This window comes from Castanea sativa, chromosome 5, assembly GCF_040712315.1.
Source record: "Castanea sativa cultivar Marrone di Chiusa Pesio chromosome 5, ASM4071231v1".
Lineage (NCBI taxonomy): Eukaryota > Viridiplantae > Streptophyta > Magnoliopsida > Fagales > Fagaceae > Castanea > Castanea sativa.
In genome coordinates this window covers 204,091-218,264 of record NC_134017.1, presented here as the reverse complement: position 1 = coordinate 218,264, position 14,174 = coordinate 204,091, and the positions used below count along the sequence as shown (strand labels likewise).

Genomic DNA, 14,174 nt, shown 5'->3' with positions numbered 1-14,174 from the left:
TATAACTTGATAAAGATATTCAGTCCAACATGCGATCGTTTACATAAGATCATTGATGAAGGATCTACTCTTTCCCAAATAGGAGATGCAAACTTAGCTTATAGGTATTCGCTTCATTTGAATTTGTGTTCATTTTGCATTTCATGAAAGAAACTATGAAGATCACTTATTTACTTTATCAAGTATTGCAATGTTAGTCTCAAGACATTTTAAATGTTATGCATTTTGTTTTATCCAATAAGCACTGCTACAAGGGGATCTTGATTTTCAATAAGCTCTGTCCAAAGATGATTTTGTTTTATGTGGTTTCTTCCCGTGGTTGCTATGTATGCTTTTTCTTGATGACTATATTAAAATTTACTTTGACAAAATAAGAGATAGGGGGATCCCATAAGCTCTTTATGGGTACTAAGTGTGCGTTTGGATACAACTTATTTTACTGAAAACTGAAAATTTATTGTTAAAAATACTGTAGTAAAATATTTTTTATTGTAAAACAGTGCCATGGGAATAGCACCGCGCACTTTTCATCACTTGGTTGGTTAATGAACAATGCCATGGGACCAGCCAAGTGAAACGCAAACGCACACTTAGTGGGAATTATTTGGCTGGCTATCTTCCACAAGAATAACTTGGATTTTCTTCAACTTCCATAAATTCTTTCATTCCTTGCTATCTAGTGTACTGTTCTCTACTTGTTTGCCTTTTTAAGTCAACTTATAAACTGATTTAGATGAGTAATTACTTGATGGGGTTACAGACCCATAATAATGAGTCTTCTAGGCATTTGGATGAACTGAATTTGGAGGATTTTTCTGATTGATAATATCCTTATTCCACCTAATTGGATTTTGTATAATAAGCTGAAATGAAAGGCCCAGTTATTGGTCAACATTAGATAAGAAACATTTTTATTTTGTATGTATCTATTTTTGTTGATATATATTCAAAGTAGCCTCATTAAATATTTAGCTAAATTAACTTTAAAAACTTTTTTTTTTTATTTATTTTGATGTTTGACAATTTTTTTACTTTTATACATATACATCACCTTCAATGCTATATCAACAATCTTTCCTCTAAATATTATTTGTACTTCCTTGTCAAACTCAATACGATTCTTTTAAAATATTATTTTATTCATTATTTATTTATTTTTATTTATCTCCCTACCACTAATTTATTTATCATCTCTGTTCGGTGTTGTTCCTCTCAACCCAAATCAAAATCAATCAACAAAAGTTAAACTAAGCCAAACAACTCCTCCTCCACCTCTCTTCCAATTTATAAATAAATGACCCATCATTATCTCGCTAATTCAAACAGCCCAGCAAAAGTGAGACTGAGAGGTGAGCTTTGTTGCCTTGTCAAAGAGAGATCGAATCAGCTGCTCACTGCTGGCTTCGTCATGCTTGTGTTCTGTGCTTAATAATAAGTTAATTCGGCGGCGCTGGAAGGCCCATTATTCTCAGGCCCAGGCCCAGGCCCAGGCCCAGGCCCAGAGAGAGTTTTGTAATAATAATAAAAAATATTACATTAATACCCCTCCGACATCACAACACCGCTTTGGCTTTTTGCTTTTTGGTTTTGGTTTTGGTTTTGGTTTGCTTGAGCAAGGAGTTAAGGAGTGAGGAGAAGAAAGAAGAAAGAAGAAAGAACAAAGAAGAAGTATTCTGTTCTATTCTATTCTATTCTATTCAGGAGGGTCACAAACACAAACACAAACACAAACGCAAACGCAAATCAATCAAAATCAATGGCAGGGGAGGCCGAGCTCGATATTAAGGACGAGAAGAACCCTCGCCCTCTCGATGAGGACGATATTGCTCTACTCAAGACTTATGTAATTTCTCCTCCTTCTTCTTCTTCTTATAAACCCTAATTTAACTTATTATTATTATTGTGGATCTCAACTTTTATTTTCAGCTCTTCGCGAGTAATAATTCCCATAATTTTTCCTGTGTTTTTCATCTTCAAGATTGGATTTTTATTATTATTGATTTCCTTCTTACTACAACTATAACTATAACTAAATCATGCTTGTTTATTTATTTGGGGATTTTTTTTTTCATACATTTTGCTTTACTCACTCAGTGGGTTCAACCTTCTGTGAGATACAAATATTTTAATATTCCTAATGCTTTTTTTATTTTCCTTTCTTTTTTGCAGGGTTTGGGTCCCTATTCTAATAGTATCAAGAAAGTAGAGAAGGAAATTAAGGAAATGGCTAAGAAGGTCAATGATTTGTGTGGTATGCATTCCTTTCTTTTATTTGTGAAACCTTGCCTTCTTCTCAAATGCTTGCTCTTAACTTATAGCTTCTAAAGAACATACTGTTTAAGCTTTAAGGCGGCATTGGCATTGGCATGCATCATTCTAATTACACATTTCTAATAAAGACTTCGATTTGATAACACTCTGATAACTCTATGTTAACGGATTTACATGTTTTCTGTGTTTCCTGGTTTAATTGTTAATTTCTTCCATAACATTGAATTCTTGTCAATTTTCAGAATGTGTTTACTAATTCTGTTTTTCATGTATTGTTTGTGTGTTACAACTTGGTCTATTTGTTTCTTCTTTGTTGTTGGCTTGTTTCTGTTCAATGTCTTTACTGCATGGCCTGGCTGTTCTGCGTTAAAAAAATTTGAATACTTGAAATCATAATGTTGATCTGCACCATTCTATAGGTATTAAGGAGTCTGACACTGGCTTAGCTGCACCAAGCCAGTGGGATCTGGTATCCGATAAGCAAATGATGCAGGAGGAGCAGCCTCTGCAGGTCTGTATTTTGCTTAAGGTTTTGTTCGCGATAAAGTTTAGTATTTGTATATAAATTTGAGAAGCCTTCACTGCCTTGTCAAATCAGGTGGCAAGATGTACAAAGATCATTAATCCAAACACTGAAGATGCCAAATATATAATAAATGTTAAGCAAATTGCAAAGGTATACATCTTTTTGGCCTTTCACTTTATGTGTGGTGCATATTTTCGGGTTTGAAGTATGAAATTTTTCTTCACACACAAGAAATAAGTCTGTCATTTTCCAGTTCTTTACTTTTATTTTCATTAGTTGAAGTCTTTTATAAGCTTAAGTTTACCAAGATTTTGTATTGGTGACTTCTCTTTTTTTAGTTGAAATATGAGAAATTGTTTTATTTTAAAAAAAAAAATTAATAATGATCAGTTAATCTTTCATCATATCTGTCCTTTTTAAATTTCCTTCAGTATCTTATATTTTATGCCCTGCAAACATGCTACAACAGGTTTTTAAATGGATAGTTTCTTTGGCATTTTACTTTGAACATTCAGAGATAGAATCTTTAAGTTACTCATATATTCATTCTTGTAACATTGGGATCTGATATAATTCTACATTCTCAACTGCAGTTTGTTGTTGGGTTAGGTGACAAAGTTTCCCCAACTGACATAGAAGAAGGCATGCGTGTGGGGTAGGTTTCTCATTTTTACCTTCTCAGATTTTGCTAAAACATATTTTTATTGTGCAAGTCTTTAATGCTGTCTCTTTCCCCTCTCCCCCATTGTGACTATTGTAAAATATATTTAATTCTCTTGAGATATATATATATATATATATATTCTTATTTTACATTCTCGCAAGTCTCAACATAAATTGTGTGGAGTTTGTTGCCTAGGGGAGGTTATTTGTTACCATTTTCTTTTAATTTATTTTATATCATAATTTGTATATGATGTGGGACATCAGCAATGAAAAACCTTTAAAATAGCCTCTTCAAAGGTTTTCAGAGACCAAATATTAGTACCATATGTGAGATTGGATTTAAAGGAAGGAGGAGAGATCTATTTGAGCTTGAAAAGTATGAATCTTGGAGCGGTTTAAGTAATTACAGGATTTTAATTAGCAGCATGAGTTTGTTGGGTTTTGGGATGCCTAGTGCTAGAATTTTATTAGATCTAGTCTTGGCTGGAATTTGATGGAAATATGCTAGATGAGGCAAATAAAAAAGGAACATTAAAACCTAAGCATTAATTGAAGGGTTTGCTTATAATTATAGTTAAAGTTAAAATGGAAGGAGAACCCAATTCGAAGCTTAGGCAAACTTTCACTTGTACCTGCTCTGACCTGGTGAAGGATTGGATCCCAAAAGCATCAAAGAAAGCTTGATAACTCTAATTTAGCAAATTGTATTCTCTATTGAATAGAAATATTACATCCATATAAATGGAGGACTAATACCTAGTCCTAGTACAACTTAATGGGCTTGACTTTTAAACCCAAACTCAAACTGAATAACTAATAAAAAGTTAAAAACCACAACACAAAGGGTAGTTTCATCAGTTGGAGACCAAGCTTCACGAAGTAGAGGTCTCTAGTTTGAGTCTCTCCTCCCATCTCTGCTTGGGGCCAAAATGTACTTCTGTTAAGAAAAAGAAAAAAAAATTAATAACACAAATAAATGCCCTTGGATAGAAAAAACTAGAAAGTCTCCCTCCCTTTTACTAAACCGTGGAGATCTGAGTCCCAAATAAGATCTTATGGACCAAATATAGTCCACTCCAGAATTCTAAAAATCACACAAATACCCCCAACTCCTAAATTAAATTATCTCCTTGCTGCCTGCATTAATATATAAGAACAGTAAAATCACTTTCAGATTGGTGTGTGTTGTGGGAATTCCCAAAACTAGAAGCACATCTAGTTTCATCAGGAAAGAGAGGGCTAGATCAAAGAGGTGCTAGTGGTATTCTTACCTAGGGACTAGAGCAGACGCAAAGAAATGGCTTGTTAATGCGTCTTTCCTTTATTGTTGATCCTTAATGGAATGTGTGTGTATTAAAGAAGCAGAGCTTGTACTCCTTTTTATTTTTGGATTGATCTTCAGCCTGTCTTTGCAGGGTTGATCGCAATAAATATCAGATCCAGATTCCCTTGCCACCTAAAATCGATCCGAGTGTGACCATGATGACAGTGGAGGAAAAGCCTGATGTGACCTACAATGACGTTGGTGGATGCAAGGAGCAAATTGAAAAGATGCGAGAAGTGCGTATATCAATTTACCATATATTATTCGTCATTCTGATGTATTTTCTTTAATGAGAATGTAGATATACTTTATGCACGAGATAAAGTTTGACTTTGGAGATAGTTATAGAACTAGAACCAGACACGGTTGGCATGTATGCATTGCTGATATAGATTGTTTCCTAGGTTGTTGAGCTGCCAATGCTTCATCCAGAGAAATTTGTTAAGCTTGGAATCGATCCTCCCAAAGGTGTCCTTTGCTATGGTCCTCCAGGAACGGGTAAAACACTTCTTGCTCGAGCAGTGGCAAATAGAACTGATGCTTGTTTCATTCGAGTTATTGGGAGTGAGCTTGTTCAGAAATATGTTGGTGAGGGAGCTCGGATGGTTCGAGAACTGTTCCAGGTTATCAATTGTGCATGTTCAGTAGTTTCAAAACTTCTGTTTTTTATTCATATTGCTTTAATTATCCAGTTACTGTCTAACTCTTACTGCTGTATGCTGCAGATGGCACGTTCAAAGAAGGCTTGCATTGTATTTTTTGACGAAGTAGATGCCATTGGAGGGGCTCGTTTTGATGATGGTGTAGGTGGGGATAATGAAGTTCAAAGAACAATGCTGGAAATTGTCAATCAACTGGATGGCTTTGATGCTCGTGGAAACATCAAAGTTCTAATGGCTACAAATAGGTTGGTTAAGTTACCTATCATGGCTATATTTCTGCCTGATGTTGGTACATCATTTCTAGGTCTTTTGTCAACCTCATTTTCAATTTTCAAATAGAACTGGAAACTGCTTCTTGGGTGTATTTACAATCTTTAACAATGCAAGTGCTAATGTTTTTGGATTTCATTTGCCTCTTTTTTCAGGCCTGACACGCTAGATCCAGCACTTCTACGGCCTGGACGATTGGATCGTAAGGTTGAGTTTGGCCTTCCTGATATGGAGAGTCGGACACAAATATTTAAGATCCACACACGAACAATGAACTGTGAAAGAGATATCCGATTTGAACTTTTGGCTCGGCTTTGCCCAAATTCCACTGGTAAGAACCCTTGTTGATGCCTTGATGGTGAAGGGTTAATTTCATCTTGTCTCCTTGATGTTTTCCCATAGTCCTCAATGGCCCTGTTGCTTGTTATTTGCTCACTATGCCAGTGGTAGGTTAGTACTTAGTACATCAGTTTTCTGACATGAATTTCTCTCTCAGGTGCCGATATAAGGAGTGTGTGCACAGAAGCTGGCATGTTTGCCATCCGAGCACGAAGGAAGACTGTGACAGAGAAAGACTTCCTTGATGCAGTGAACAAGGTTATCAAGGGATACCAGAAGTTCAGTGCAACACCCAAGTACATGGTCTACAACTGAGTCAGCTGTTTTGCTTCACTCCGCTTCACTTCCTAAGAGAAACCTTGAAAGCAGTTATAGGCCTTTCGAATTGGGCATGATATGAGCCATATCCATGTGATGTGGTTCTTTCATTTGAACTTGGACTTGCCTCTGCTCGGATTGTAGCATTTATTATTTGGCTGCATAGCTTATAGAATAATTCTATTTCTGTGGGTTTCTCCATGTAAACTAGTGAAAGGGTATCAAACTATGCTTTGCTATAACATTATTCAGTGACTATTCCTTTGCTGTCATTGTAACTTGCCAGGAATTTTGAAAGCTAGTGGTGTCTTTCTGTTTTCCTTGTATGCTTGTTTATTATGCTTAATCTAGATTAGGATTTTTTCAATTTGTCTCTAAGTGGAGACTATCCATTCCATGTTCAGAATTAATTTTCATGAATCTAATGGTATCCAAAAATTCTCTCCATTTGTCTTGAAGTGGAGAGAATTCAGACCATGGTTAGATTCAATTTTCCTGTATATAAGTGTGTAAATATATATATAAAGGGGGTAGGACGACAGCGCAGAAGGCAGAAGCACAACAAATATAATAATTCAAAGTAAATGTAATTCAAAATAAAGCGGTAGAACTAGCGGAGCAGTTATATCAAAATAAATCAAAAGATATTAAAACAGTTGTGTATTGAAAATAATTCAACACACAAGATTATAATAATCAATAAGATAGTAGTACAAGGCTTGAAGGCTAGTCCTGATTCTAGTTACAAGCTTTGTAGATCAGTGAGAATGTTCTCTTGTTAGAAGGAAGTTTTAAATAAAATCTTAAAGAGAGTTTTGAGTTGCAATAAGGGACAACTCCTTTATATAGGTAAATAAAGTAATAGTCAAAAGTGAATAGTGACATTTTCATTATTCATATCAGGACCTGTGAGGGGTAGCAGGAGCAATAGGGGCGCCAAATCCAGAAGCTTTACCAAAAATCTAGTCTTGGTTTGGCATGATGTGTCAAAAGTAGTCAACAGCTGAATCATCACCAATGAGTAAAATAATAGTAATATCTTTAATTATAGGTAAATATATCATCAGTATTGGATTTTGTACAAGCTAGACAAGTATATATATATATATATATATTTGTGCTACACTATTTCAAACTTTATTTTTTTTAGAAAGATTTCAAACTTTATTTGGTCAAGTAAGAAATGATAACTTATTTTAATACCAGGGTTTTTTAGTTGATGTTACATAACCGTCCAATATATCTTTGTCTGCCAATGTACAAATGTGTTAAATGCCAGTGTTATCATCTATCTGGTCTATAACCCACAGACACAAGGGGTCAGTTTTGTGGTTTTCTCCTCTCTTATCTTGTCACGTTGTTAGGCCTCAAAAAAGTGAGAAGGTATTACATGCAGCAGATGCATGGTCCACCCCCTTGTGAGAGAGAGGTAACATGCATTTGCTGCATGTAATACCTTCTCAGAAGCAAGAGAGAGCAAAGAAACAGAGAAAGGAGAAAGGGAAATAGAAAAGGAAGAGAGAGAGAAATAATATTTGAATCTAATCGATATTTTTTTTTAGGTGAAACTATATTATTATTTTTTAAAGAGTTTTAACTTATGGCGTCCGCTTCTGATGATAGTTTTTTATCATCAGATCAAGACACCAATCAGTTTTTGGTGTAGGCGAGGATTGAACCTCAGATCTCTTATACAACCATCAGAGACTTTACTAGTTGAGCTAACTAGAACTCACAGGTGAAACTATACTATTAATCTCTGAAGATTGCCCACTAATTACTATTGGTTCCTCAAGTTTAAAATAAGTGCTAATGGTCTCTCTAGTTAAAAAAATGAGTGCAATTAATCTTTCTGTTAATAACTATTAGTTTTAGAGAGATGTTACGTTCACGACATTTTCACAATATTTTTACAACAAATCACAGCTGGTTAGTTGTTATCGGTTCAAATTTGAACCTAACACAAAGATTACTTTTTTGCCCCAACAATAACAATGACCAGAAACAATCTGCTACTTAGGATTTGTTGTAAAAATATTATGAACATATCATTTCTCTTAATTTTAATGCTTATGTGTCTAATAGAATTATGATATGACAAATTTTAAGTTACGTGCCATTAAGTTTAATATTAAAAAAAAAAGCAAATCTAACTCAATAAAAAACCTCTCCAGTCATTAACGGTGAACCTAACCCATTTCAGGTGACCTGAAAACCCATCCACCAACAATAGAGCCAAAGCAACCCAAATCAAGGTTGACTGAGCCATAGCTTTTGCTTTGGTTTTGACGATGTTGTGGGGTTTCTGAGAAGAGAAGGGAAAATGAACTACATTGGTCAGGGAGAGTATAGTAAAGTTAAGTTTGTATAGCTAATTAGGTCTCATTCCATAATTGGCATCAAGTGCAAAAGATCCACTTAAAACTCTTGAATTTTTACGCTCTGTTTGTTTCAGCCATGAAGTTTTCTAGAAAACGAGTCATTTTTCAAGAAGTATTTTCTATAAAACTATCTCATTTTCTAATGTTTGGTAGCAGCTTTAAATGAGTTGAAAAATAACCTCCTAACTTCCCTTATTTAGCTTTCTGTGAGATATAATTGTTTTCCAAAAAAATTTAATGGAAAACAATCTCTAAAAATAAACCATACTTTTAATGTTGACCAAAGATAGTTTTCCTTTGACTCATCTTTTTTTATGCTACCAAACACTAGAAAACATGGAAAACTATTTTTACACAAAGTTTTCCATCGAAACAAACGGAGCATATTAATTGAAAATTAACTTGTAGTGTCATTAGGTTCCAATATTCTAGAGATGAGAGGAATGGACCGCGAGGGAGAAGAACGGTGGTGCCAGCGGTGAACAACAACGCCATTATTTATCTCTCTCTATCTCTCCCTCTCTAAATCAGTACAATGTGATTTCAAATTGGGAATACCCAATTTGAAACGGATCACTTGAAATGGGTTAGGTTCTAACGGTTCAATTGATTTTTTAATGAGTCAAATTTTGTGTTTTAATTTTTTAATATTAAATTTAATGCCACGTCACTTAAAATTTGTCATTATAATTCCGTTAGACACGTAAGCATTAAAACTAACTAACCGCTGTTAACAAAAGAATTAATTGTGCTCATTTTTTAAACTAGAGAGACCATTATTGCTCATTTTAAACTTAAGGGACCAAAGCACTTAGTGAGAAAAATTTCAGGGATCAATAGTGTAATTTTGCCTATTTTTTTAAGGCAAAACTACACTATTGGTTATTGAAGTTTGTCCTATGAATGCAATTGGTCTTTTAAGTTTCAAGTGAGCACTATCGATTCTTGAGGTTTAAAAAATATGCTCTATTGATCCCTGCATTAACTTTAATTAGTTTTCTTGCTTAAGTGTCTAATGGAAGACTGATGTGTCAATTTTTAAAGTGATGTGGCAACTTTTTTATTATTAAAAAATTACATATTACTTATGTGTTTAACTCCTTTTTTAAAAATTAATTAACAGATTAAGTTTTGAACACTTAAAGTATCTTTATTCATTTGACAGTTGCTAGGAAAACCAAAAACCTAGCCAAACTCCACCTACACAATCTTGGGCAATTCTCATATCCTTGTTAAACTAGAGGAACCTTTAATGTTCATTTTAAACTTGAGGGACCAATAACACTTAATGCTATACATGAATTTGACCAAATCGAAGGTTAGGCAGTAAAGGTCGAAGAAGGGCAATCACTTGTTCTAAAAACCAACACTTAAGACCAAAAATGGAACTCTAGGCCACAACTTGTTTGATAAAAAAAATTATAGATCTAAAATATAAAACAAAATATACAAGCCCAAAAAAATTAGTTTAACAACAAAATTTACCAATAGTAAAACTAAAAAAAATTAAGCATAATCAACCAATTTTACCCAAAACAAACAACCCGACCCTTTAAAAAATTTTAAACAAAATAATTTGTTTTCTTACCCAGTAGCGCACACATCAAAGACACCAAAAAAAAAAAAATCTTTAGTAACTGAGCAATAGCAAAGTTGGAGGTTGAAGTCACTACACACAACCAACAGGCTTAACTCTAAGTTCTAGCTCGGTCCTGCAATAAGATATATCAAAGTGATTTGATGTGAAATGAGATATATCAAAGTGATTTTATGTGAAGTAACAATAATAACACTCAAACATATTTATTATTGCTTATTGAAATAAATTTAAATCCTTTATTATATGGACATTAGTCTTCAACTTTTCTTTATTTTTTAATTAGAGGTTTGAGAATATGCTTATACAAAATGCTTTCATGGTTCGCCAAAAAACTTCATCCCTTGATCGTCTAGTCTTCCAGACTACCAATTTAGCAGTCGAATCTTTTTGTTACTCCCCAATCACATCAACAATATTACAATGCGATATGGCCTTACCATAACTTAGAAATTGGGTCACCGAGTAAAATGGTTTTTCTTGCATCGGTCATAAATTCAATTTAAGAGACAACAAAGAGTTGAGATCGCAAGGTGAGTGGGGGTTTCTCTAATGCTAAGAAAGTCTCCTGGGGCACCAAGGGAGTTCTCTTAGGTAGTAGAATAGTCATTTCCTTCAAGTAAGGATTTTATTGTCCCTCAGATAACATTGTCAGTAGGTTTTGGTGGTTTTTTCTTTTTGGGGCTTGGGAAACACGAGTGTTTTTTTTTTTTTTTAATATGGATAGTCTAACGAGGCATTGGAGCAAACTTTCTTTGAACGAGAGGGACGGTGGTGGTTTATGTTTGGCGGAGGAAAAGTCAAATGCTGAGTTCATTCTAGCGGCCAAGTTTTTTACGAAGAAAGCTCTGAATGTCGATGCTATTGTTAAGACTTTTAATCCATTATGGAGGTCCGTTAAGGGCTTTGAGGTTCGAAACGCTGGGGATCATGTTTTACTAATCGTGTTTGACAACAAAGAAGAGGTGGAGAGGATTCTAGCGAATGAGTTGGAGTTTTGATAAGCATTTAGTTGTGCTCCAACGATAAGAGAAGGACACCCTAATTCGTGACTTGAAATTTGATAAGGTTGATGTATGGGTGCAAGTCCATGATATTCCGATTCGTTTTATGAGTCAAGGGGTGGCTGAGGTACTGTGTGAAGTTATCGGTGTGGTTAACATGTATACAGAGGACAGCGAGACGGATAAAGGTAGTTTTTTACATGTGAGAGTTACTCTAGATGTTACTATCCCACTATGCCGTGGTCGAATTTTTTCTCTAGAACATAGGGAGAAAGGATGGGTGTCTCTCAAGTACGAGAGATTATCCAATTTATGCTATTGGTGTGGTTACCTGAACCAAGTCAATAGAGAGAGATTGTGATCATTGTAGGGGCGGAGTCAAGAATTTTTGTTTGAGAGGCCAAGTTGCAGCATTAATATATTTATCAAGACAACCCTCATATACACGCATGTTTTTTTTATTATATATACACATATTTGATAAGTTATATATATATATATATATATATATATATATATATATATATATATATATATATATATATATATCCTCACCAAAAAAAAAAATTTAGTATTTTCGATCAAAGTTATGTTTGATAACGATATTTATAAAATAAAATTCATTTTTTCCATTTTCATAGTGAAATTCTTAAAAAGTTTCATTTTAAATACAAATTATCAAATTTTATACTAAACTAAAAAAATCTTTCAATTGAATGAAAATTTCAAAAACATGCAACTAAAGACATTAAAATAACTTAGACTCCAAACATATTTAAAACTATTTTACTCTAACCTATTATGTGTCAACTAAAGACACATTTCATGTGTAGTTTTAGTGACAAGATTTTTTTAATTAGTCAATGACTTGTTAATCGCCACGTAACGAGTTAAAAAAGATACATTCAAACATGTTTGATGCCAAATTTTATCAAATATTTAATAGATGTAAAAGCACATTTTACAATAAAAAATAAAATTGCGAAAAATAAAGTTATATCTCTATAACTATTAGACCAATTATTTTTTTTAAGAGCATCATTGGACTGACTCAAATATTTGGGGGGCAACTCTTATTTTTATAAACTAAACTTTAAAAATACTAAAATAATTATATATATAATTTAAAAATTTTCAAAATTTTCGCAGTGGGGGGGGGGGACCTTCAACCCAGTTCCACCCCTGGATCAGTGGCTGGAGAGTGAGGGAATGCTCGTAAAGGAAAACCAAGAATATGGAGCTTGGATTCGTGCCCTTCCTTTTACAAAATCATAAAGGTCAGTCGTGAAAGTGCCAGGTTTCTATGAATCTAGGAAGAAGGGTGGATTTTGAGGGGGAAGTTAATGGCGACTTAATTCAAAAAGAAACATTAGGCGATTTTGAAAGTAGACTTTTGGAGATTGGTTGTGATTTGAAAAAGTTAGACAACAAAGGAGAGAAATCAGGGGGAGATTCTATCCCAGATAAGGTAAATAACCCCATTCATTAGAGCATTCCCATCAAACATTCTAAAAAATTTAGCATTTACCACCTCAAAACACTACTTTTACAATTTTAACATCTCATTTTACAATATCTCAACATCAAACATTTTTTTTTTTAATTTCATTTAAATATTCTTTCTTTTAATATTTTTATTCATTTTTATTATTATTTCTCACTCTCCCTCTGCCTCTCTCTCCCACTGTATCTCCATCTTTCTCAACCCGGTCTAGAAGTTTCTCCCACCTCCATGGCTTGAGCTTTTCACCTCTAACCACGGCACTCAATAGCATTAAAAACAAAAAATTTTAAAAAAAAAAAAAAGAAAAAGAAACCACCCACCACACCGCCTCAACCCACAACAACCAACCACCAAATCAATCAACCCACACCCATAAGCCAAAGCTACCCCAATCAACTTATACCCACGACCATAAAACCACTCAAGGCTGTCGAAACCCACCCACAACCTAGATTCGATTTTACAAAACCCACCCACTCATAACCCACGACTCAAGGCTTGTGATGGCTCCAGCGAGGTGATCTTGAAGAGCCGGTGAAGTGATCTTGCGAGGCGGGCCAAGGTGATCTTGAAGAGTGCGAGGCTTGCGGTGGCTCCGATGAGGCAGACTATCAGAGACGAAGAGCATAGAGGGAGAAGAAGAGCATAGAGAAAGAGGCAGAGAGAAACAGAAAAAGAAAAAAAGAAAGAGACCTGGAGAGAGAGAAAGAAAGAGACATGAGAATAAAAAACCTTTTTTTTTTTTACAATCCAAGCTACAGTGAGCTTGTATTGATACAAGCTCATTGTAGCAGTATGCCAAAACTTTTGCCATTTGATATCTTTGATGGAGTGGTTTTTTTTGGTGTTTTGATGGTAAAATTGAACATATACCCCTTTTAACATCCTTAATGGGAATGCTCTTATTTGGATAAGTTAACTGAAATCCCACCTAGTGGTACAGCTCAATCTCCCTCACGTGTCTTGGATAGTTGTAATGCAATTGAGCACGTGACCACCTATATTCTCCTGGATGTCTTAAATTATAATTGTGGGGAAGAAAAAAAAAAATTCTAAAGTGCCAGAATAGAAGTGGAAGAAAATTTCAAGGGATATCACAGTTGTGGATGAGGTGAGGGTTGAGATCTCTCTTTCCAAATGGTTGTCTTCGAAAACAGATGATCGTGTGTTACCTAGTAAAAGAAGAATGGTTTCATACACTGATCAGAAAAATATTTTTCAATGGTGGAGGTTGATTATGAGCCTCGTCAGTACCAATAAATCTCTTATGATGGAACTGTCGAGGGTTTAGAAATCCTCAGACAAAACAAGA

General features: G+C 34.5%; 1 protein-coding gene across 1 annotated transcript; it reads left to right on the top strand.

Moving 5' to 3' along the window:
- Window positions 1-1,270: 1,270 nt before the first annotated feature.
- LOC142636062 (26S proteasome regulatory subunit 7) lies at window positions 1,271-6,696 on the top strand. Its single transcript, XM_075810130.1, has 10 exons — window positions 1,271-1,843; window positions 2,170-2,251; window positions 2,691-2,782; window positions 2,870-2,947; window positions 3,391-3,452; window positions 4,879-5,023; window positions 5,192-5,410; window positions 5,513-5,694; window positions 5,875-6,050; window positions 6,216-6,696. The coding sequence occupies exons 1-10, from the start codon at window positions 1,757-1,759 to the stop codon at window positions 6,371-6,373; spliced, it is 1,281 nt and encodes a 426-aa protein (XP_075666245.1). The 5' UTR covers window positions 1,271-1,756; the 3' UTR covers window positions 6,374-6,696.
- Window positions 6,697-14,174: the final 7,478 nt, after the last annotated feature.

Coding starts and splice junctions, on each gene's coding strand:
- LOC142636062 (XM_075810130.1), top strand. CDS start 1,757: ATGGCAGGGGAGGCCGAGCTCGATATTAAGGACGAGAAGAACCCTCGC. Junction 2,252..2,690: donor GAAGGTCAATGATTTGTGTG/GTATGCATTCCT, acceptor ACCATTCTATAG/GTATTAAGGAGTCTGACACT. Junction 5,411..5,512: donor TGGTTCGAGAACTGTTCCAG/GTTATCAATTGT, acceptor TGTATGCTGCAG/ATGGCACGTTCAAAGAAGGC.